General features: G+C 42.5%; 2 protein-coding genes across 14 annotated transcripts in view; both read right to left on the bottom strand.

The window, feature by feature from the left end:
• Nucleotides 1–9,876, bottom strand: part of TTC21B (tetratricopeptide repeat domain 21B) — a 54,752-nt gene extending 44,876 nt beyond the window's left edge. For 3 of the 4 annotated variants that reach the window (XM_064163835.1, XM_064163848.1, XM_064163844.1), the window contains exons 1-7: nt 9,832–9,876; nt 9,558–9,687; nt 7,535–7,645; nt 6,275–6,441; nt 4,151–4,273; nt 2,868–3,025; nt 1,877–1,961 (exon numbers count right to left, since the gene is read on the bottom strand). In XM_064163835.1, the coding sequence (XP_064019905.1) occupies nt 1,877–1,961; nt 2,868–3,025; nt 4,151–4,273; nt 6,275–6,441; nt 7,535–7,645; nt 9,558–9,687; nt 9,832–9,852 (795 nt within the window). In that variant the 5' untranslated portion in view covers nt 9,853–9,876. Of the gene's footprint in view, nt 1–1,876; nt 1,962–2,867; nt 3,026–4,150; nt 4,274–6,274; nt 6,442–7,534; nt 7,646–9,557; nt 9,688–9,831 lie in introns of those variants that run through there. The other variant, XM_064163855.1, reaches the window with a different exon arrangement.
• A 1,334-nt stretch (nt 9,877–11,210) lies between these two features.
• The window catches only part of LOC135186184 (sodium channel protein type 1 subunit alpha), a 106,767-nt gene continuing 93,124 nt past the window's right edge, over nt 11,211–24,853 (bottom strand). For all 10 annotated transcript variants that reach the window (XM_064163726.1, XM_064163742.1, XM_064163701.1 and 7 more), the window contains 5 exons: nt 19,789–19,842; nt 18,496–18,633; nt 16,340–16,444; nt 14,912–15,182; nt 11,211–14,532 (listed from right to left, as the gene is read on the bottom strand). In XM_064163726.1, coding sequence (XP_064019796.1) covers nt 13,364–14,532; nt 14,912–15,182; nt 16,340–16,444; nt 18,496–18,633; nt 19,789–19,842 — 1,737 coding nt within the window. In that variant the 3' untranslated portion in view covers nt 11,211–13,363. The remainder of the gene's footprint in view (nt 14,533–14,911; nt 15,183–16,339; nt 16,445–18,495; nt 18,634–19,788; nt 19,843–24,853) is intronic.

Genomic DNA, 24,853 nt, shown 5'->3' with positions numbered 1-24,853 from the left:
AGTTAGATTTGGTTTGGACTTCACAGGAAGATGCTCTGGAATACTAAAGTGTCAATAAAATAGATCCTGTGTCCTCCATGCATGCTCTAAGAACATGAAAAGATTTGAGTTGAGTCTGATATGAAAGACGAGCCCCACAAAGCAAGACAAATATGATCTGTGAATCCTGCTTAGGCTTCAGTGTGATAAAGATACATGCAGTCAGAACCAAAGCACATCCACCTGCTCCCACTTTCAACATCACAGATTTTCAAACCACATAAGATACTTCAGATATTTCTGGGGTTACAATAACAAGGTACACAGGGTTTTCTTTTAGTATGATTTTAGATGTAGACATTTGGATCATGTATAATCTCATTGTGTCTTTTCACTCTTTCCTAGTCATGGGTCTTAGTCACATGTGACATTTTACCCCAGAACCTTTTGTTTACAGCCTCCCACGTCCAGCAAGTTTCATTCCTGGGTGGCTTTGCTGAATTGGAGCTTGCAGTTATTCCTGACTCTCCACATTTCCTATGAATATGCATAAGCAAGATTTAAATTTCATAGAATCAACCAGGTTGGAAGAGACCTCCAAGATCATCCAGTCCAACCTAGCACCCAGCCCTAGCCAATCAACTAGACCATGGCACTAAATGCCTCATCCAGGCTTTTCTTGAACACCTCCAGGGATGGCGACTCCACCACCTCCCTGGGCAGCCCATTCCAATGCCAGTCACTCTCTCTGGGAAGAACTTCCTCCTAACACCCATGGTCCAGTTGACTGGATAGGGCTGGGTGCTAGGTTGGACTGGATGATATTGGAGGTCTCTTCCAACCTGGCTGATTCAATGATTCTGTGATTCTGTACTTCCCCCAGCACAACTTGAGACTGTGTCCCCTCGTTCTGGTGCTGCTTGCCTGGGAGAAGAGACCAAATCCCACCTGGCTACAGCCTCCCTGCAGGTAGTTGTAGACAGCAATGAGGTCTGCCCTGAGCCTCCTCTTCTCCAGGCTGCACACCTCCAGCTCCCTCAGCCTCCCATCATAGGGTTTGTATTCCAGGCTTTTCACCAGCTTTATGACTGAACAGCTCTTTGCAATAACTAAAAATGCATTAAACAACCTAAAACACCTTCCAGAACTTGGGGAAAAAAATCCACAGTACACTGAACCCACTTTACTTTTTATAAAAGCTTTTTTTTTGCATAATGAGAATATTTTGTAGTACCTTTACCATTTTTGGTGACAGTTTAGCTACTGTATCTTAAAGTGTCCTGAAAATGTATACAAGCACCATGTGTACTAAATACAGGCAGAGATCCCTGTGTAGAGAAGGAACTCTGCAGTAGAATAAAAGAATTGTTAGGAGTTTAAAAAAGTTACTCTCAGTAATGGGCAAAGAAGAGTTAACAAAGTACAACAAAGGTTACACAACCTAACATCCCAGAGTGTTAAGTGACTACAGCACCCTTGCAAAGCTGTCAGCACAAGACCTTCTCTTATTTCTATTAACAAAATACCTTAAGGGAAAGCTTACAATAACTTATAGATTTACCAAAACTGTATTTAAACAATAGAAGATTGTCTTGATGATTCAAAACATAATTAACTGTTAAGAAGAGACTTCTCTTTGGTTTGATTCTTTTTCTTTAGAAAGATAGAAGTAAAAGAATTATATTGGTATCCCTTGGATCCTGAAACACCAGAACAGTAATCTAAAGCAATCATTTGAGCCAAAACAGGTGAATATACCTCTTCCTGCAGATAATTAGTGTAGCACAGGACCAGGAAAAGTATATGAGAAGAAGAACTAAAGAAGGCTCTGCATGTGGCATCTAGTTACTGCAAAGGCTGTGTTATGTTCAATGGTTTGCTACTGAGAAAGACTCACCTCAGATATATTTCCTTCTCTGCACAGGTAATGCAAGGCCTCCATTCTTATGGCTTCTAAATTGAAGGTATCTTTCTGCAATAGTCTAAAGAAAAATAAAAGGTGAATATACAAAAAACAAACCTTGGTTCACTGATGTTTTCTCCTAAAAGGGGAAAAATGACTTGTACTGCACAGGTGCTTAACATAGATGAAAGCACAACTTTGTTGCTTCATGACTAGCTCAAAGATGCTCATCCACTGTGCTTGTTTGAGGCTAACTAGGATATTTTAGTGAGAGAAATCAAATTATAGGCTGTGCAGTGGAAACAATGGTGATGTCTGCTTCACTCATAAGCTTGCTGAGATGGATAAAAACAAGAATGCAAACATAGATAACACAGTTGCTGTGTGTCTCTGGCTGCCTCCATTTTCTCCCTAACCTGCTGTCTGTGTAACTAATCCTTTTGCTTTCTAACCACCCTGGCTGATCCTCCAAACTCACCTTGAATGTAAGGCAAAGTCCAGGGTGAGGTAGAGGGGTGGAAAGAAAGTGGAAGGGTGGTTAGGAGCCCCTCCTGGGCACTCTGGTTTCTGGGAGGGCTGCTGTGTTTCTTTATTACTTTTAACTTGCATGTTTCTGTTTATAGTTGTATACATTGTAAATACCTGCTTGTACACTGTGCTAAGCTGTAAATATAAAGCTTCAACACTTAATTTCCAGCTCAGCTGAGTCTGGTCTGAGTGATTTTATACGAGTGGGGGGACGAGTAACACCCAAACCATCACATCCACCTCAAACAGATATGTGTATTGATGTCATTTCCTCCCTGAACTTCCAGGCTGTGCTCTAATAGAACACAATTTAGTTTAAATTTCTTTACTTAAAAAGCTGATTTTAGCTAACTCAAATTTAAGACAAATGAATGGAAACCTACCTACTTTTGTTTCTAATTTTCTTAGAGCAAACCCAGCAAGAATACAGTTAGCGGCACACTACTTCATACTCAACCTATGTGCTGTTTCAACTGCCTGCTCCCAGTCCTGCAGAGCTAGCTGCAGTTTCATTTTCTTTATCAAAGCAGGAATGAAGTTTGGAAAGTTTGCAATGATCTGGTTTGCAGTTTCCAGGGCTCCTGAATAATTCTGTCGGACCTCAAAATACTGTACCTAGAAGAAGGAAGAGAAGTTACATCAAAAGCCTGTACGCTCGCACAGGTGAGAAGGTTCAAAAGCTTTTCAATACAGAAACCAGAAAAAAAGAGAGAGTAAGATAAAAAATCATTATTCCAAGAGAGAAAGAAAAAAACACTTCATTTTAACACACTTCACAATCTACAGACATACAGGAAGAAACAGAATCATAGAATCAACCAGGTTGGAAGAGACTTCCAAGATCATCCAGTCCAACCTAGCACCCAGCCCTGTCCAATCAACCAGACCGTGGCACTAAGTGCCTCATCCAGGCTTTGCTTCAACACCTACAGTGATGGTGACTTCACCACCTCCCTGGGCAACCCATTCCAATGCCAATCACTCTCTCAGCCAACAACTTCCTCCTAACATCCAGCCTAGACCTCCCCCTCCACAACCTGAGACTGTGTCTCCTTGTTCTGTTGCTGGTTGCCTGGCAGAAGAGACCAACCCCACCTGGCTACAGCCTCCCTTCAGTTGGTTGTAGACAGCAATGAGGTCACTCCTGAGCTTCCACTTCAACCCCAGCTCCCTCAGCCTCTCCTCATAGGGTTTATGTTCCAGGCCTTTCACCAGTATTGACAGCTACAAGCTCAGTTCATAAAAACAAGTTGGAAATTGAACTTAGCAAAGCAGTATCCCACTGCAGCTATGTTTATAGTAGAGAAATGTAATCATCCAACATGAATGCTGCAGAAATTCACTGTTATATGCTAACAGTCTACCATCACTGCAAAGCAGGCATGCTTCTATCAATCTACAAAGAAAGGGAGAAGCCTAAGAAACCTCAGCTACTTGTTAACTACAAATTGTTTTAAATGGGCTGTCTACCACAGGAACCAGAAGTGTCAGCATATCTTTATTGTGCTGCTAATCAATTCGTGCAATACCTGTTCCATATTCCTCACACACTTTCATAAAGAATTTCAAACATGATTTCTGCTAAAGCCTAGACTTTCTTTGAACAAAGAAGTATGACTAAGCTGTATTTCAGTTCCTTAGACAAGCTCACTTACAGACGACTCTTCTCAGCATCTCTCTCATCACTCCACAAGACTAACATGATATTCAAGAAGCATTTAACTCATAAAGTAACCTTACCTTACCAAGCAGAGCAAAAACATCATTGCCTTCCTGCAGTGCTTCATCAAAATATCTCACAGCTTTTTTAATGTGACTTTCTTTCCCACAGGTGACATCAAGCCATGCTTTCAAAATTAACCCCTGTAAACAAGAGAGAAATTTGAACGCTTCACTATGTGGTAAAAGAGGTGTACTGGATACAGCATCATGTAGAAATAACCTAAAATAGATTAATGTGACAGTTTGGGTGTTACCAGCCTCCCCACTCTGATGAATTCACTCAGACTAGACTCATCTGAGCTGGAAATTAGGGGGACGAAGCTTTGTATTTACAGCTTAGCACAACAGACAAGCAGATATTTACAATCTATACAGCTAGAGACAGAAATAGACAAGTTAAAAAGGCAATACTGAAACACAACAGCCCTCCCAGAAACCAGGGTGCCCAGAGTTAATACATATGAAGAAAACCTTCTGATAAAAACAACCAGCTGTGGTGATATTCAAACAAATCATTGGACACTGGAATGGGCTGCCCGGAGAGGTGGTGGAGTCGCCGTCCCTGGGGCTGTTCAAGGCAAGGTTGGATGTGGCACTTGGTGCCATGGTCTAGCCTTGAGCTCTGTGGTAAAGGGTTGGACTTGATGATCTGTGAGGTCTCTTCCAATCCTAGTAATACTGTGAAAATGTAGTATTCTGCCTTTAGTAATGTGTCTCTATTAGAAATTGCCTTTCAGCATACAGATATATAAACACAGTATACATTTCATAGCACATTTTGAATTAGGGACTGTCACTGTGTAGCTTGTGTATGAAAATGTATAGGATTGTGGTAGTTTAAGGCTTACTGGAATATTCCAGTAAGAGAAACCAGAACTTTCCTGACAGTTCAATGCAGAATCTGAATGAGCAGGTCACTGGTTGTAAAAGAATAATAATGATAAAGTCTAATATCACTCATTGGTTTGCTAATTGGTATAAAAGGCCACTCTTCCACCTTCTTTCCACCCCTCTACTTTATCCCAGACTTTGCCTTATGTGCAAGCTGAGTATGAAGGATCAGCCAGGGGGGTTATACAGCAAAAGGATTAGTTACACAAGAAGCAGCCCAAGGAGAAAAAAAGCACAGGCTCCCAGAGACCCACACTGACTGTCTTATCTATGTTTGTATTCTTGTTTTTATCCATCTCAGCAAGCCTATGAGTGAAGTAGACATCACCATTGTTTCATTTTCATAGCCTATAATCTAATTTCTCTCACTAAAATGTATTAGCCTCAAACTAGCACAGTGGATGAGCATCTTTTCGAGCTAATCACGAAGCAACAAAGTTGTGCTTTCATCTGTGTTAAGCACCTGTGCAATCCAAGTGATTTTTCCCCTTTTAGGAATCTAGCACAATTAAAAAATTCCCAAACAATTTGAATTCAGTTTTCAGAAACCTCTTTAAAGATTCTAGTGAATGTTGATGCCTGTATAGAAAACAGAAGACACTACATTAAACATATACATTGTAAAATTACTCAGTGAAACCCTAGGCAAATTTTGCCTTAACAACTTCTGAAAATGTAAATCCCTGACCCTCTGGGTATTTTTGAGTCTTCACATTCACTCCAGGAGGAGAACTGTTCTGAGACTGTTGTGTTGATTTTTTTTGGCTAGGAATTAGTAGCAAAACTGGCATAACTTCATATTATTTCTATTAGTAAATGAAGACCTCTCATTTAAGTGAAAATAAATACATGGCTGATAAAAATAAAATCATTATGGGCATTTTACCTGGCCCTGTCAAATCAATTTACAACACTAGGAAAGGAAATATTAGAACACAAAACAATTAAAAGGAAACCTCCAAATGGGCTGCCCGGGGAGGTGGTGGAGTCGCCATCCCTGGAGGTGCTCAAGAAAAGCCTGAGTGAGGCACTTAGAGCCATGGTCTAGTTGAAAAGCCTGAATGAGGCACTTAGTGCCGTGATCTAGTTGATTGGACAGGTCTGGGTGCTAGGTTGGACTGGACGATTTTGGAGGTCTCTTCCAATCTGATTAATTCTATGATTCCATGAAATAGTAGTGACACAATAAATCTAGCTACACAGCATACACATCACTATTGCTGTTTTACAGAAGGAAAAAAAAACCCTTACCTCTTTACACCCACCAGAAACTTTGATCATTCTATCAACATATTCACGGGCTTTGTCCTCCCGCCCCAGATGCCACAAAAACAAGCCAGCAAAGTAGAGAGCCTGCTGGCCTGCTGTTCTACGTTGCTCTTTCAGTTTTGCATCCAACTCCAGAATAGCTTCTCGATCTGAAAAAGAGTTTATTCAGAGCTTTGGTTGATAGCATCTCAAGTGTGCCCAGGTAGCCAAGAGAGCCAATGGCATCCTGGCCTGGATCAGGAACAGTGTGGCCAGTAGGACAAGGGAGATTATTCTTTCCCTGTACTCAGCACTGCTCAGGCCACACCTTGAGTGCTGTGTCCAGTTCTGGGCCCCTCAATTCAAGAAAGATGTTGAGGTGCTGGAACATGTCCAGAGAAGGGCAACAATGCTGCTGAAAGTCCTGGAACACAAACCCTATGAGGAGAGGCTGAGGGAGCTGGGGGTGTGCAGCCTGGAGAAGAGGAGGCTCAGGGATGACCTCATTGCTGTCTACAACTACCTGAGGGGTGGTTGTGGCCAGGAGGAGGTTGCTCCTTGTTAAATCTCATCCCATTGGCCTCTGCCCACCCATCCAGCCGGAAAGACATGAGTTCACTGCTTTCAAGTATTAATCCTCAGAGATTCACCTAAGAGTGGCACTGTCAGTCAGAGCTGTCTCATATCACACTGCTTAAAAAAAACCTCAGCTGCAGTTACAAATCTGCACAGTAAGGAAGCGCAACAGGTTAGTAACAACTCATTTTACCTGAAAAACAAACTGTGTTTTAAGGAATACAATCCTTAGCACAGCAACCCCAGTTTTGAGATTGGAGAAATGAGTAATAACATTCACAAAGGTTTTGTTTTCTCCATTTCTAGGGTCAGGCTAACTTCAACAACAGAAGTGATGTGGCTTTAACAACTTCTGAAACTGCAGTTCTGCTCGAAGTGCCAGTATCAGCAAGAGTGAACAACACTCACAAGAAGCTTGATTGTTTTTTTTCCACAGAAGATGATTTCTTCATGGTAAATAAATCAGATTTGGGTGCTTTTAATGGTTTATTTTACCATGCATTCTTACTTTTCAAAGTTTTGTGTTTAGGTATCATTGTTTACAATCAGTGTCAGTTCAGTACTAGATACTATGTCAAATGCAAAGCTGCAGTATACCTTTTTAATGAGGCAGAATTAGTCTACAACTCTCAGATTTTCACTCAGAGATGTTTAAAATGCAAAGCAGTATTTTCTTCATGACCATACCTGGATTTGGGCTCTTTTTATGGGCATAAATCAGAGCCATCATTGCACAAAGTGATACCTCCTGTTTGTTTTTAATGGACTCCAACTGTCGAATACCTTCTTGGATGTCACCTAGTGAAAACAAGCACAGAACAGGCTGCAACACTTTTTCAAGGCAAAGCATATCAGCAACAAACCTCAATCTGACTTACATTTTCCCCTCTATTTTTTCTTCTGTGTTTTTGATAACCTAACTTTCTTCATTATTCACATATGCATTTTCACTTGTTTGTGCAAGTCTTCCAAAGAGACACAAGAAAGAAATAAAGCCTCTCAATGCAGAGAACTTGAAAGGAGTTATGTGCTAGTTCTGTCAACTGCCATAAAGATGAAAACATCTTTGTTATTTGTTTTATACAGGGCATTGAGCAGCTCCTTTTGCTCCTAGTTCTTTATATAGCTTTTTGCCTTCTTTTTTCTTGGAATCTTTTAACATCAACAGAAGAAACAATACCTTGAGAAACAGGAATGTATGACTGTAAAACAAACAAAAGCCAGAGAGTCTGGGAAGAGATACATCACCTCAAAATCTTTTATATTCTTCCTAGCTCACTGTCACAGCCCCCCCAGACTTTGGTTTAATTGTGACATCTTTAACCTAAAGGATGGGTTCAGCTAAATGAACTTTCCAAAACAGTTTAATGTACACAAAGATGCTCTCAACAGAGCTGCACTCACACTGCAGAGGGCATCGAGTCAGTCATCAGCAAGTTTGCAGATGACACTAAGCTGGGGGCAGATGTGACTGGGTTGGAGGGCAGAAGGGTTCTGCAGCGGGACCTTGACCGCCTGGACAGATGGGCAGAGTCCAATGAGATGGGGTTCAATAGCTCCAAGTGCAGGGTGCTGCACTTTGGCCACAACAACCCCATGCAGAGATACAGGCTGGGTCGGAGTGGCTGGAGAGCAGCCAGACAGAGAGGGATCTGGGGGTGCTGATACCCACCTGAACATGAGCCAGCAGTGTGCCCAGGTGGCCAAGAGAGCCAGTGGCATCCTGGCCTGCATCAGGAGTGGTGTGGTCAGCAGGAGCAGGGAAGTCATTCTGCCCCTGTACTCTGCACTGGTTAGACCACACCTTGAGTACTGTGTTCAGTTCTGGGCCCCCCAGTTTAGGAGGGACATTGAGATGCTTGAGCGTGTCCAGAGAAGGGCAACGAGGCTGGGGAGAGGCCTTGAGCACAGCCCTACGAGGAGAGGCTGAGGGAGCTGGGATTGGTTAGCCTGGAGAAGAGGAGGCTCAGGGGTGACCTCATTGCTGTCTACAACTACCTGAGGGGTGGTTGTGGCCAGGGGGAGGTTGCTCTCTTCTCTCAGGTGGCCAGCACCAGAACGAGAGGACACAGCCTCAGGCTGCACCAGGGGAGATTTAGGCTGGAGGTGAGGAGAAAGTTCTTCACTGAGAGAGTCATTGGACACTGGAATGGGCTGCCCGGGGAGGTGGTGGAGTCGCCGTCCCTGGAGCTGTTCAAGGCAAGGTTGGATGTGGCACTTGGTGCCATGGTCTAGCCTTGAGCTCTGTGGTAAAGGGTTGGACTTGATGATCTGTGAGGTCTCTTCCAACCCTGATAATACTGTGAAATTCCCTCCAAGGAACCCATTTATTTCACCTACATTCATGTAGCCATTGGGAAACAAACAAACCAACCAACCACAAAACAAACCAACAGAAACCCTAAAAAAACCAAAAGGCAACAAAAGAGTAACTTTTTTTCACTTTAGCACTATGTGGTCTAGATCAACCTAATTCAAACGAAGAGGGGGAAGAGGCGGGGGAGAGGGGGAGGGGAGGCGGTGGGGGGCAAAGAGACGGCAGTGAAAGAGCGTAAGAATAGTAACCTCAGCACGGAAACAGTCAGACTGCCTCACATGGCTTTGTTTCCCTGCAGGAGATTAAAGAGTGATGTTTGTGGCAGAAAGACTCCTAGCGTCCCGGGAAAGCGGCGAAGGGACTGGCCACAGCGGGCACTGCGCCCCGCATTACCTGCCCTCAGGGCGCCGTAGGCCCGATAGAAAAGGAGCACCGGATCGCTGCCCAGCCGCCCCAGGGCCTCATCCGCCGCATCTCGGACGTGCTGGAAGTAGCCTTCTTGGCAGTAATAATTGAGCAGGGCCTGCGGGAAAGGCAGCCTCGATTTACTCGTACAGGACGACAGGAGCCCGCGCCAAGCAGCCCTCCTGCCCCAGGCTCCATCCCGCCGGCCGCAGCCCCTAAGCAGCCCCCAGGCCGCGGAAAGGCCTGGAGCAGCGGCACCCACCTGCTGCACCTCCGCGTCCATCGTTGCTACCCAGCGCCGCGGAGGGCGGGCCGCCGGAAGGGCCGGGCATAGCCCGGCAGCGCGCTGCCATTGGCTAGACAGAAGGAGCGCCCGCTGCCATTGGCTAGCCAGAAGGAGCGCCCGCTGCCATTGGCTAGCCAGAAGGAGCGCCCGCTGCCATTGGCCTAGAGGGAAAGGGGGCGGGAGAGACCCGGGAAGCAGACCCGAGCAGACGCCTGCGCTCTGGCGGCCGCAGGGTGTGGGGCGGGGCCGGCCGGGCGGGAGGCGGGGCCGGGCGGGCGGGAGGCGGGGCCAGCCGGGCGGGAGGCGGGGCCGGGCTGCGGCCGGGGCTGCGGCGCCTGGGCGCGGCTCGGGCAGCGCTTGCACGTTTGGGCGCTGCGGGAGGCGCGTCCAGTTCTGGCACTCCTATTACAAGAGGGATGTGGAGATGCTGGGGCATGTCCAGAGATGAGCCACGAGGGTGCTCAGAGGGCTGGAACATCTCTCCTATGAGGACAGACTGAAAGAGTTGGGGCTGTTCAGACTGCAGAAGAGGAGGCTCCCAGGTGACCTTCTTGTGGCCTTCCAGGATCTGAAGGAGGCCTACAAAAAAGATGGGGAGGGACTTTTTTAGGCCATGAGGGAGTGACAGGACTAGGGGGAATGGAGCAAAGCTGGAGGTGGGGAGATTGAGACTGGCCGTGAGGAGGAAGTTGAGCATGAGAGTGGTGAGAGGCTGGAATGGGTTGCCCAGGGAGGTGCTTGAAGCCCCATGGCTGGAGGTATTTAAGGCCAGGCTGGATGAGGCTGTGGGCAGCCTGCTCTAGGGTAGGGTGTCCCTGCCCATGGCAGGGGGATTTGAACTAGATGATCCTTGTGATCCCTTCCAGCCCTGACTGATTCTATAATTCTAAGTTCTGTAGCCTGTTGGTCAATCCTGACTAGTAAGAATAAACTGGTTCTCACAGTCCAAGTCAGTGAATGTCATCTATTCAGTACTATTTTCAATCCTCATTTGCTGTTTGTAAACTCATCACTGCTCAGTTCTCATGCCTATGAAGGCTCAGAGCCTCTTAGGACACTCAGGACAGCTCTGGTATTTGATGGTTGAGCCCCCATGGTGTGGAGCTGCTGCATGAAGTCATGCAGTTACTCAGGGCACTGCAACTGATACATGCAGAATTACCATGCTCAGTGTCTAATACACACACAGAAATTCCTGACTGGTGCCTAGCAGGCAGTTCTCAAGGATTTGCTTACCTGCAAGAACAGCATAGCTGACAATAAAGCTTTTCAATATACTCCCATGCTGTAGTCCTAGAAACACATCTTTTTTCCTTAATATATATTAATGTCAGATAATAAAGACAAAAGGAGCATACAATAAAAAATTGTAACCTTTATTATTTTTGGAGCATTAATTATGTTCTTTAGCATCAAGTAGGGTAATAGTAGCATTTTCCTGCATGCAGTTCACTAATACAGTCTTAGTCAGTAATTTTCATAAAAGTAATCTCTATTGAATTTTCCCGTGTAAGAAACATAAAATGTCCTGATGTGCTGGGTTAATACAAGTTTGCTACTTTCTCTCTGTGAAAAAACATCGTGGACCCAAAGATAACATTTAGAACTGTGCTAGTGCAGCATGAAACAAAGAAACCAACAGAAAATCTGTGAGTAAATACAAGAAAACTCTGATTAAAGATCCTGTGAAAAAAAGGTTGTATTCGAAAACTTATGATGCAGGCACTGCTTAAACATTCAGTTTGAACTTTACACCATTTGCCAACTGCAAAAAAAGAGAAAGAACCCCAAACCTTAAGGTTTTTAAGCAGATTATGAGCTGATTTTGAAGAAGTTATTGACAAGTGTTGTAGAAAACCAAGAACCTACTGCTAGCCATTCTCTTAGTTATACCTTGCTCTCTGGAGTTCTTCTGTGGAAAAAGTGCTATGGGCTGAAAGTAACACAAAGGATGTGACATCAACCTGAAGGTAAAAGTCAGCTTTATGTACATAATGCTGGGGGAAAAAAAAAAAAGAAAAGAAAAGAAAATGATTTTTACAGTATTTATATTAGCTTATAAAATTCTAACGTTATTTTCAACAGGTTCAGTAGTTTTCAACATGTCTGTACAGTTTGGATATACACTGTATGCTTTTCACTGAAAATCAAAGTAAAACAAATAGGCTGCTGAATAGCTGCAAAATATTGCTTAATGGTATGGAGGACTGAGGTCTTGTTGAGTACTTTTGTTTTTTAGCTCTGACTTATGGCTTCCCATATTTAAGAATCCTGGACAGTCAAAGGAACAGCAGCATAGGCAATATAAACATGCACTGAGAGCATCCAAACTATCTATAATGGTAGATAATACATCATTTTACCTGTTGAATGCTTGCACACTACACTTATTGTGGTACATATTTGATGCAATAAATGTGCTAAGGTCATTATCTGTTTGCTCAAACATGCACCACAGGTTAAAAATTACTATTTACATAGCAGAAGGTTTTCATTAACATGTACAATAACAGCAACCTTACTGAGAGCTGAAGATGGCTAAACAATACTGCAGGATAAAGCAGAAAAACTTCATAATGGGCTCTTTTTGATCAATTTGGAGGGCTGAGGCAGATTCATTTAGTGTTTGTCTGCAGAAAGGTATTTGACAAAGACATAATCTGTGACTCCAGACCCAGAAAGAAGTTTACACTTTCTGAAACTTAATCAGCTGTGCAAAAAATAACCTGTCTCTACTGTTCTTGTGACTTACAGGGGACTTCACCAGCATACCAAGACTTGTCTGGACATAATACAACATGAATGCATTAAATAAGCACCTCAAAAATCAGTTATTCCTTTCCAGAAACGCTGTGCTTAAAAAAAAAGAAAAAAGTAACCTGTTGTTCTTCATGACTTAATGTTATTTTCATGCATGATCTACAAGTGCAGCATGCCCTCATGCAAATCGTTTCTGCGTGTATATTAGTCGTGTACTAGAACACCCGGCCCTTGTACCTGTAAAGGTGTACTGAATCCCCTTCCCCAACAGAAGCCCTGTTTACAAAAATAGTCACATATAAGAAACAACATATGAATAAAAAGAAGATGAATCCACCAACACATACTCTGTAAAAATATGACATATGTGGCAGTTGAAATGCAAACAGTGGATACGATTACCATATTGGTTTATGCTAAACACACAAATTCTTGGTTTGCACACATCCCCCCTCCCCTTTAACTGGTCCCTACAGTCTGAGTAGCCATTTTTTTCTCTCCTCTTCAGCAGTGTCAGCTGGTAGTGAGAACAGTAACCTCCTGTCAAGGTTGTTTCCCCATATCGCAGTCACGGTCACTGACGAGGGGTCACTGTCTTTTAATAGGCACTGACCTTTAATGTACAGTATATTAGTAAAAATGTTCAGTTTGGCATAGACCTCCAGCAGGAGTCCTGTTGACACAAACACGTGATCCTTACAGGCTATGAGCTGTTTTGCACAAAGATGATTCTGCTTGTTATTTGCTTTTATTTCTGACCATCTTTTTCTTCCTTTTCATGCTTTTCTTTGACTGCTCTCGTTACGCGATCATACGAAGGTGGGCAAACTGCTGTTGATGCTGTTATATCAGTTTTCTCTGTAAATGAGTTTTCATTTAGCTTGTCAATCAGGATCTCCTCTTTCATACCCTGACCAGCCCCTCCTTCGCTTTTGTTTTTGTTATAGATAAAGGAAGCTTGTTTTACTGTTCGTTTTAAAAGGTGACGTCTAAAAGCCCGTTGAATGATGACAGCAGATACCTCCTCCTGCTTTCGTTTCAGTGTGGTTGTAATTGGTTCATAGGAAGCTTTGGAAGGGTTGGATGCCATGAACCGATCTTCCATCTGTATTCTGAGGGCATCCATCTCCCCACTTTCCCCCAGAACACGCTTTGTGAAAGCAAACAAGATGTCAAGGCAGTGAATTCTGTCCCCGCTTACCATGGGCAGGTCCATTGCAATAAGCTGGACTTTGTTTGGTTTGGGTAGGTGAAGAGGAGGCTCAAGAGCTGCTGCAAAATCAGAGAGTTTCTCAAATTCCATGAATTGGGTTGCATCAGGATCAAACTTCTCCCAGACTTCATAGAACATCTCAAAGTCATCCTCGCTCAAGGGCTCAGCACTTTCTTCAGTAGCAACACCAAAGTTCTCCAAAATCACAGCAATGTACATGTTCACCACTACCAGAAATGATATGATAATGTAGCTGACAAAGAAGAAAATCCCAACGGAAGGGTTGCCGCAGTCACCTTTCACAGAGCTCCCTGGGTGAGCTTTGTTAGGGTCACAGTCTGGCTCCCCACTGTTAAGAATTGGAGCTAGCAAACCATCCCAGCCAGCAGATGTGGTAATCTGGAACAGGCAGATCATGCTGTTGCCAAACGTCTCAAAGTTGAACATGTCGTCTATACCAGCTTCTCTTTTAACGTAGGCGAAGTTGGACATGCCAAATATGGCATAGATAAACATGACCAGGAAGAGCAGCAGCCCAATGTTGAACAGGGCAGGAAGAGACATCATCAAGGCAAACAGCAGAGTGCGGATGCCCTTAGCGCCTTTAATGAGGCGCAGGATGCGACCTATTCTGGCAAGTCGGATGACTCTGAAGAGCGTGGGGGACACAAAGTACTTTTCAATCATCTCAGCTAAGAACATACCTAAAAGAGGGAAAAAAAAAAAAAAAAACAAACAACAAACCAACCCCTCAGGATTACCACTTAATCGTTGTATCAGTAGAATCAGAAATCTAAGTTATTAAAGTGATGTTTCTCTGTAGCAATAAAAGATGCTCCACTTGCATAATTTCTGCTACACAAGTTAACATTTCTAGGTGCAGTGTATGCTTAATGATTATAACATTTTCACAGTTGGGTTAGGTATGTTATTAGGTAAAATCAATAAGTTCCATGACTTGGTTGTAAACCTTGCCATGGTAAACACCCCCCCCCCCCCACCCCAAGCTTTTAGCTCTATTCTAGTAAAAACTCTTTTTTATAGTAATTTTACTCTCTTTCTAATCTCATAAACAAAACTTACCTACTATGGAGAGAATCACAACCACAAAATCAAAAATGTTCCAGCCAATAGTGAAGTAGTAATGGCGAAGCGAAATCAGCTTCAGGACACATTCTCCAGTGAAAAGGACAATGAACACCAGGTTGATCCAGTATAAAATATTTTCCATTTCCTCACTCTGGTCATCCGTTTCGACCATCATGGTAACCATGTTGAGACAAATAAGAATCATGATGCTGATGTCAAATACTTGCTGGGTCACAAAATCAAAGACCATGCCTTGGAATTTGTTCTGAGGAGAAAAGAGCAAAAAGAAACATTCAGCACAAACTGCAGTTGTTGTTTTTGTTTTTTCTTTTCTGTTAGGAAAAGTAGAAAAATGCAAGCAGTAAGTCCTACCCAGCTTCAGTCAAAATGTAATTAGTTCAGTCTCCTTCCTATATTCATGAAGGAAATGACTGCAAGGGGAAAGTAACATATCATAGAATCAGTCAGGGTTGGAACGGACCACAAAGATCATCGAGTTCCAACTCCCCTGCCATGGGCAGGGACACCCTACCCTAGAGCAGGCTGCCCACAGCCTCATCCAGCCTGCCCTTAAACATCTCCAGCCGTGGGGCCTCAACTACCTCCCTGGGCAACCCATTCCAGGCTCTCACCACTCTCATGCTCAACAACTTCCTCCTCGCCTCCACTCTCAATCTCCTCACCTCCAGCTTCGCTCCATTCCCCCTAGTCCTGTCACTCCCTTATAGCCTAAAAAGTCCCTCCCCAGATTTTCTGTAGGTCTCCTTTAGATACTGGAAGGCCACAAGAAGGTCATCTCAGAGCCTCGCCTTCTCCAAACTGAACAGCCCCAACTCTTTCAGTCTGCCCTCACAGCAGAGCTGCTGCAGCCCTCTGAGCATCCTCCTAGCCCTTCTCTGGACATGCACCAGCATCTCCACATCCCTCTTGCAAAAGGGGCTTCAGAACTGGATGCAGTACTCCAGGTGGGGTCTCAGCAGAGTGGAGTGGGAGAATCCCCTCCCTGGCCCTGCTGGCAACAATTCTCCTGATGCAGCCCAGGCTCTGGTTGGCTTTCTGGGCTGCAAGTGCACACTGCTGGCTCATGTTGAGCTTCTCGTCCACCAGCACCCCCAAGTCCCTCTCTGGGCTGTTCTCCAGCCAGTCCCTGCCCAGCCTGTATTTGTGCTTGGGATTGCCTCGATCCAGCTGCAGGACCTTGCACTTGGTCTTGTTGAACCTCATGAGTTGAACCTTTCCAACCTGTCCAGACCCCTCTTGATGGAGCGAATATTATTTTACTGTGGTGGATGCTTTCATTTTCTGTTTTTACTGACTGATACAGTAGTTTTCACATGAGCATATTTCTCCTCTCTTTCTATGTCAGTTAAAACTGAGCTCTTAGTTAATAAGTACTGGTCTGAAATACATAAATAATTTTACCCCTGGTCTTGGTATAGGTTTTTGTGGTTTTTTGGATCCCAGTTTTTTCATTGCATTGTAGTATTTCTTCTGCTCCTCTGTCATAAATATGTCTTGACCTCCAAAGTAAAACCAGGAAATACAAAAATTGATTATAATCACATTTATATGCAGTTCTGGGAAAAAAGAGAAAGGCATCATGATAATCTTTATTTATTTATTTAATGGAAATCAATAAGGTTGAATTGGGGAAAATCTCTTTGCTATCAAATGCAGATGACTGCAATCTAAGCATTTAGTCCAGATGTTGTCTGGATATCCAAGACTGCATTTTTCTGCGGTTACATTTCCTGATCTGCAAGAAAATCTCTTCAGACATCTTTTCTTTTATAGAATAGGCACAGTAGACACCCTTTAAGACAAGTTCAGATAGTCTGGACTGCCCAGCAGTGTCACTACTGAACTGTGATTTCACTGAAAACAAGGAAGCAGGATAAGTTACCAGTCCCTGAATGTTAGTGCCGTAGGTATCTCTAGTTTAGCACTCACAACTTAGCATTTGGACTCCTGGCTTCTCAAAAACTTTGAGTTTGTTGGGAAGATGGCTATCAGAATTTCAGCTGAGCTGAAAATTGAAGCACTGTTGACACTGTTAACAATCAAATGCTCTAAGGGTTTTATCCTGGTTAGGTTCCATGCTCAGTAGAGTCTGAACTGGTGTTTGGAGCCTGACAGCAAAGATAAAGAGAGAATCACTGATCTTTTCTGGTAACCTAACTAAAATCCCCTGTCCATAGTAACTTTCTTGTAGAGAGGGTTTGAGTGAAAATCCACCAGACTCCATGTACACCTTGAAGTAAATTTTTCCTGGATAAAATATACCTGCAGACACCCAATTCCAGGAATGTCTATGAACAGAAAGAACTGGATGCAGCCTTTTTATGGATGAGCATTTGAGAAGCTTGAAGACACTTCCAGAAGTCTTTTGTTAGTAACATAAACCCAAAGAAAGTCTAAGAAGTCCAGAGTGGTAAAATTAAACTAATGATTCATAGCTGCTTCTGTCCTTTAGCTTCCACTACTTTATCTGGTTCCAGAAAGCAATTTTGAAGATAAGCATCTGATGCTCAGACCATCTATAATACCAGCCAGATTATCTGTACCAGAACACAATAAAAATGGCTCAGAACACTACTGTTCCTATCCACAAGATAGAACTTGGACACTCAGGGTCATTGAAAGAGCATTTGGAGTAATATGATGAAATAGTGCTTTATTTGTCATAACCAGCTAGCTTTGTGGTGTTATTTTTTGTTTGGTTTTGTTTGTTTGTGGGTTTTTTGGTTATTATTGGGTTTTTTTGTGTGTGTGTGTGCCTGTGCTGATAGAATCACTGCAAATCAAGAAGAAAAAAAACCCAGAAATCAAGAGTGCTTTAATATAGAGGCCTAAATCAGGGATTTGATCATGTAATGAGACTTCCTAAAGCTTGGACATGTTAAAAACAGATGGCTTAAGGAAGACTAAACTGGACATTGAGAATAGAAATGTCTTTCCCATTCACTACAGTGTTAATCACAGGATGTTAGGGGTTGGAAGGGACCCAAAGAGATCATCAAATCCAACCCCTCCTGCCAGAGCAGAACAATACTATCTAGCACAGATCACAGAGGAACACATCCAGACAGGCCTTGAAAGCCTCCAGAGAAGGAGACCTCACAACCTCTCTGGGAAGCCTATTCCAGTGCTCTGTGGCCCTTACAGTGAAGAAGTTCCCCCTTGTGTTGAGGTGGATCCTCTTGTGCTGCAACTTACACCCATTGCTCCTTGTCCTATCCCAGGGGCCAAGTGAGCAGAGCCTGTCCCACCACTCCTGGCAGCCTTCAGATACTCATAAACATTTATCAATTCCCTTCTAAGTCTTCTCTTCTCCAGCCTAGAGAGTCCCAGGTCTCAGCCTCTCCTCAAAAGCCATGCCCTCCAGTCCCCTCACTGTCCTCGTAGCCATACTACAGCTTTGTCAGCCTTTACACAGAATCACAGAATCAACCAGGCTGGAAGTGTACTTTAGCTTCTTCAATTTTGAACAAACCTTGAGGGTACATTTCATGTATCATGCATCTGTAGAAATGCAATAGTTCAGAATAGCTCTAGAAGAGAAATGAAACAATACTTATCTTCTTTTTTTGCTGATTGAAGTTATCGATAATGACACCAATGAACAAGTTCAGGGTGAAAAAAGATCCAAAAATTATAAAGATGACAAAATACAAATACATGTAGAGGTTGTCTTCATACTTGGGTTGATCTAATATCTAAGAAAAAAACAAAGAAAACCAAAAAGTGAAATACCATTCCTTCATGTGAAACCTTCAACTGAACAAGCAGCAACCATGGACGAGATATCCTTACTATTCTGCCTCTGGACAATGCTCCTGTCGCTTGTATAAATGCATTTCATCCATTCCATCTATTAGAATCATAGAGTCAACCAGGTTGGAAGAGACCTCCAAGATCAGCCAGTCCAACCTAGCACCCAGCCCTGTCCAATCAAACAGACCATGGCACTAAGTGCCTCATCCAGGCTTTGCTTCAACACCTCCAGGGACGGTGACTCCACCACCTCCCTGGGCAGCCCATTCCAATGCCAATCACTCTCTCTGTGAAGAACTTCTTCCTAATATCCAGCCTATACCTCCCCTGGCACAACTTGAGACTGTGTCCCCTTGTTTTGTTGCTGGTTGCCTGGCAGAAGAGACCAACCCTCACCTGGCTACAACCTCCCTTCAGGTAGCTGTAGACAGCAATGAGGTCACCCCTGAGCCTCCTCTTCTCCAGGCTGCACACCCCCAGCTCCCTCAGCCTCTCCTCCCAGGGCTGTGCTCCAGGCCCCTCACCAGCTTCGTCTCCCTTCTCTGGACACATTCCAGCATCTCAACTTCTCTCTGGAATTGAGGAGCCGAGAACTGGACAAAGGACTCAAGGTGTGGCCTGACCAGTGCTGAGTACAGGGGAAGAATATCCTCCCTCCATAGAAACATAGAATCAACCAGGTTGGAAGAGACCTCCAAGATCATCCAGGCCAACCTAGCACCCAGCCCTATCCAGTCATCTAGACCATAGCACTAAGTACCTCAACCAGCCTTTTCTTGAACACCTCCAGGGACAGTGACTCCACCACCTCCCTGGGCAGCCCATTCCAGTGGCATTCCTTGTCCTACTGGCCACACTGTTCTTGATCCAGGCTAGGATGCCATTGGCTCTCTTGGCCACCTGGGCACACGTTACTAACAGCATCCATCAGTCTGCATTGTTTTCCACACTCTGTTACAGCAGAATCTCATATTAATTAAAGTTTTAATTAATTTACCTTGGTTTCATTCTGTTGTATGGATATGAATTGCTTTTGGAAGATAACAAACACACATTTATGAAGAAAAAAGATCATTTATAATACTTGTAGTACTTACATCTCTTGAGTCAATAGCTGCATACATAATATCCATCCAGCCTTTAAATGTAGCCTGTAAACAGTACAGACCTGTTTAAGCATGAAGCTCCAACACAATTAATAATATTATTTCCAGCTGAGTACAGCACCAGGAATAATTAGAGTAAGATTTTGTATATCATTTTGTCTCTTAGCTTTCTTCACAGTTGCTCATTGAGTACAATACTGTGCATCTATAATAGCATTTTTAGCAGTAAGTGTAATTAACTTATTTCTAATTCATGAATATAAATCATGATTTTCATGGACTAAATGCTCATCAAATTTCATCAGCTACAAAGACTAAGTACAGCTGAGAAATAGCCTTATGCAGCTGAGTTGCCACCAATGAAGACTGATGTTCGAGCAGGAGGTTTGTGCTAGATGATCTCCTGATGTCTCTACCAACCCCTATCCTTCTATGATTGTGTGGAGAGTCCCTTCCTCTCACATTAGTCAGGGAATGAAAATGATCAGCTCAGAACAGGTATTTTCCTATCCATCAGAATGTTGATTTTTCTCTACTTTGAAATACTTTGATTTAGTAATTGTATTTTCACTCTAAATATATTGTATCATGTTTTACAGAGCCTAGATCACTCATATGTGCTGAGATGAAATGGTAAGATGTCTTTTATGTGCATCAAGGACTTCATATGCCTCATAGATGGCAGCATTTAGTGAATTTGATAGCCATTTCCTCTGACTAAACCCTGATTTTTTATATATTTGTGAAGTATAGAGCACTTCATCTGAGTGATAAACACAGGAAATCATTTTCACTGTCATGGCAAGTAGTTCTGTTTAGGCTGGGTAACGTCTCCAAGTAGAAATCACTCCTTTTTTAAATCCAGTTGTGCCCAGAATAAAGAAATTATATAGTATCATGTAATTTAATCCCTATTGTAGCTTTGCTAAACAAGACTGCATATCATTTATGCCTTTCTATTCTTTGCCATAGAAACCAGTTGCAGAAACAAGTCAGGAATGGAACACTCTTCATTTCATGCTTTCATTTCTAGTGGCCGTTTCAAAAGAGGCTTTGCTTATACAGCATACAAAGAAGTTGGCATCATCCTGAAGTGAACTTAAAATGAAAGGGAATTGTTTTTCAGGGAAAAGATGTCCCTTGCACTTTTGAAACAGTAGAATGCTGAAAAGAGTGTGCTTATCCTGAGATACAAATCCAGTGTGCAACAACTTTGCACAGAGATGACAAAATTTAGGCAAACGTAGAATCATAGAATCAGCCAGGTTGGAAGAGACCTCCAAGATCATCCAGTCCAACCTAGCACCCAGCCCTTGGCACTAAGTGCCTCATCAAGTCTTCTCTTGAAGAGCTCCAGGGACAGTGCCTCCACCACCTCCCTGGGCAGCCCATTCCAGTGCCAATCACTCTCTCTGTGAAGAACTTCCTCCTAACATCCAGCCTATACTTTCCCTGGCACAGTTTGAGACTGTGTCCCCTGTTCCATTGCTGGTTGCCTGGGAGAAAAGGCCAACCCCCACCTGGCTACAACCTCCCTTCAGGTAGTTGTAGACAGCAATGAGGTCACCCCTGAGCCTCCTCTTCTGCAGGATAAACAACCCCAGCTCCCTCAGTCTTTCCTCATAGAGTCATTGATCAAATCAAAGTGTGGTATCAGAGGACCAATAGGTCCACAATAAATCAGAAAGGTATAGAATTCCCAGCTGAAGAACTTTAAAACCTTGTGAAGTATTTGGACAGCAAGGGATTGGAAGAGGTAGGGTCAGCTTTATGTACTTCTTAATATACATTTAACCTATTCTCGGAGTCTTTTAATGATGGATAGTTCACAGCCTCATTAGAATATTGCCAATTGCCTTTACTTCCTAGTATCTAAATCCTTCTGTTGCTATTTGAGACTGTTCATTGTCATTATCATTAAGTATCTGGAGAATTGAATACTAATCTTCCTTTGACTTATTTGCAAACTGATTGTTCTTGCCTTTTTTCATTAGGGGGGTTGGTGAATTTCTGTATTACTTCTAACTTGTAGGTAATTGTAAGTATTATGTATTGCATATATATGCTTGTAAATATAGCTTCATATTAACTTCCAGACATCTGAGGCTAGTCTGCTGATTCCGTGGTGGGGGAGGGGGGAGGGAAACTCCCAAACCATGTTCTGGAAATTTATTTGAAATGCATTTTCTTTGATAGAAATAACTTCTTTGGGCATTTCTGAATATTGAATAGAAAATGACACAGGAATATGATCAAGATATAAAAGCCTTAGCTTGGTTGTTCGTTTGTTTGCTTTTGTATAGGTTTTTTTTTTGTTTGAGGTTTTTTTGGGGTTTGTTTGGGTTGGTTTTTTTTTTTTTTAGATTTGGTTTGTTTTTTTTTGGGTTTTTTGATTATTCAAATGGTAAAATATGCTGTACATTCTCAGTGACACTAAATCAAGTGTAATCCATTCATCTCAATAGTTACAACGGTGTAACTGAAAGCAGCATCTGTTCTCAAGATAGGAAATTTGAAAGGTGAAACTTTAATGCAGATTCAAATGCAGTTAGGAAAAAACAACAAAACAAAAACCCCTCAGTCTGTGTCACTTTTGTTAAAAGTATGCAAACTTCTTTCCCTGCCAAATAAATTCTGATTGAGTTGTAAGTAATGCTGGAAGTTCACCACTCCATTTCTTTACCAGAAATGAGCACCAGGAAGATTCACATTGCCTTTTAGACATATGACAGCATCTTGCTTTTAAAATACTAGCCTGTTGGAACTTTGAACTCATCCTAATCTTACAACCCTAGAATTCACCTTCTGATATTTTAATCCCACACTTTATATGTCCTCGATGTGCCCTCGTGGCCAAGAAAGTCTCTTACTTACCAAAGCATCCAAACACTAGGTTCAAGTCAAAAAGGCATAAGGCCATAAAGTTATCAGGGTAGATGCCACATCTCTTTGTGTACACTGAACTCTTCCTCTTCACTCATTGCTGCGTGAAAATTGTGAAAGGAATTTCTCCAGCAGATCTGTCTCTGCTTTGATGTCTTTCTTTGGGGACAAAGAAATACTCAAACCATTTCAGATCAATAAAGGAAAAAGAAGTAGTTTGCAGATCCACATAGACTAACATGAGCTGCAACTACACCGCAGGAGAAAACAAAGTCATATAGGCAGAATGTGTATTTACATGACCAATGACACTAATTATTTACACATCCACTTCAAATTACATGAGAATTTTTGAAACCAATCTCTGATCAACAAAAATCTATGCTATATCAATGGCATATATTGTTAGCCTGTATTTTTTTGGCAGGAAGAATTGCAGTGTTGCTGTCAATACTAAAGAGTTTCCACACAACCCTCTCACAGGATCACAGGATGTTAGGAAGGACCCAAGGAGATCATCAAGTCCAACCCCCCTTGCCAGAGCAGAGATCACAAAGGAACACATCCAGACAGGCCTTCAAAGTCTCCAGAGAAGGAGACTCCACAATCTCTCTGGGGAGCCTATTCCAGTGCTCCGTGACCCTTACAGTAAAGAAGTTCTCCCTTGTGTTGAGGTGGAACCTCTTGTGCTGCAATTTACACCCATTGCTCCTTGTCCTATCACAGGGAGCAAGTGAGAAGAGCTCCCTCCAAACAAACAAAAAAAACCCCTACAATATACAAACTGAAAATTAGTTTCTATTCTTTTTAGAGGTGCCCCATTCCAGAAATTCATTTCCCATCACTACCAAGGAAACTCAAGATCTTAGCAGAGAGTTCTTTCTTGCTTAAAAAGCTTCTGCCACACTGTGTTTTTAGCCTATAGTGCTTATTTCTGAAATGATCCTACTTTTTTTTTCCAAGTGTCCATGTGTGATATGTCTGTTTGTCTTCTTACCTTTAAAAAAGGGAGGGTTTGTCTCTGATGAGGAGGCCTGTATGCTATCAGAAAAACTTGTTCACAATTCAACCCAAAAAATTGTTCATGGGACTCGTTTGTGTCTTTTCCCAGAATATTAAGGTCTTCAGTGCCAGGTTTTGGAATTCTTTTGACTTGTTTTCCTGGGATATGGGTTTTTTTTTAGTTGTAAGAGTGATACTGTTTCAAGTAGTGCTCACTCCAGGCAGAAAAATCTCAGTGGTGCAAAAAATAAAGATTTATGTTGTGGTGCCTCTAACCCAATAATGCTGAAGGGATTTACAGTATTCTTTGACTCAAAGGGTGTGAGTCAGAGGGTAGAATGGAGAATAGAAATAATACTGGGTTGTAAGAGGAAGTTTTCAATAGTTAGTTTTATCTCCCTGAAAAAAGGACCTTGTATCAGTAATTCATGCACTGATAGTTATCACTGGGTTTGTATTCAGAAACAACACACTTATCTTTATGGGATTATTTTGTCAGGTCGATCACAACCTAAAGTCTGTGCCTGAGGTTAAGGCAGAGAACCAAATGACCCCAGCAGACTTTTCAAATCATCATAAAGATGTTAGGCCATTCAGGTTCACGTTGGGTGCACAAAAAACATATTCACTTGTAACCATGCTTTAAAACAATAATTTCTTTCATAGAATCATAGAATCAACCAGGTTGGAAGAGATCTCCAAGATGATCCAGTCCAATCTGTCAGGCTTACTACTGTAATTTAGGCAAAATACTCAGATTTCAACAGCTGTCTTTGTTTCTGGCATAGTAATGGATACCTCTGATTAATACCTTAATATTTACTCATCCCTACTATTACAACAAGGTGATTGGGAAGGGTAAGAAATCTAAGTTTATGATGTACCTCTTCACTGCTCATGTTTCTTATGAACACAATGGCTTTAAAGTCCTGTTCTAGTTTCTCATCCAAACTACTGTATTTATCAAATAGAAAACAGTTTTATAAATATAATTTCTGAGAAAGTAATGTAAGCAGGTCAAAAATGTATGAATTATGGTCTCCCTTCTGTTCTTGAAGGTGAAAAACCCTCTGCATATTTCCTGGCATGAAGTGATAATTTACCTGATATTTTGATTTCTCTGCTCTAGGGCTTTTATCATCCCACAACTGCAAAATCACTGCTCGTAACT

The sequence above is a fragment of the Pogoniulus pusillus genome, chromosome 2 (assembly GCF_015220805.1).
Source record: "Pogoniulus pusillus isolate bPogPus1 chromosome 2, bPogPus1.pri, whole genome shotgun sequence".
NCBI classification, from domain to species: Eukaryota; Metazoa; Chordata; class Aves; order Piciformes; family Lybiidae; genus Pogoniulus; species Pogoniulus pusillus.
Note: the sequence above shows the minus strand (reverse complement) of the source record. Positions and strands in the feature narration are given on the sequence as shown.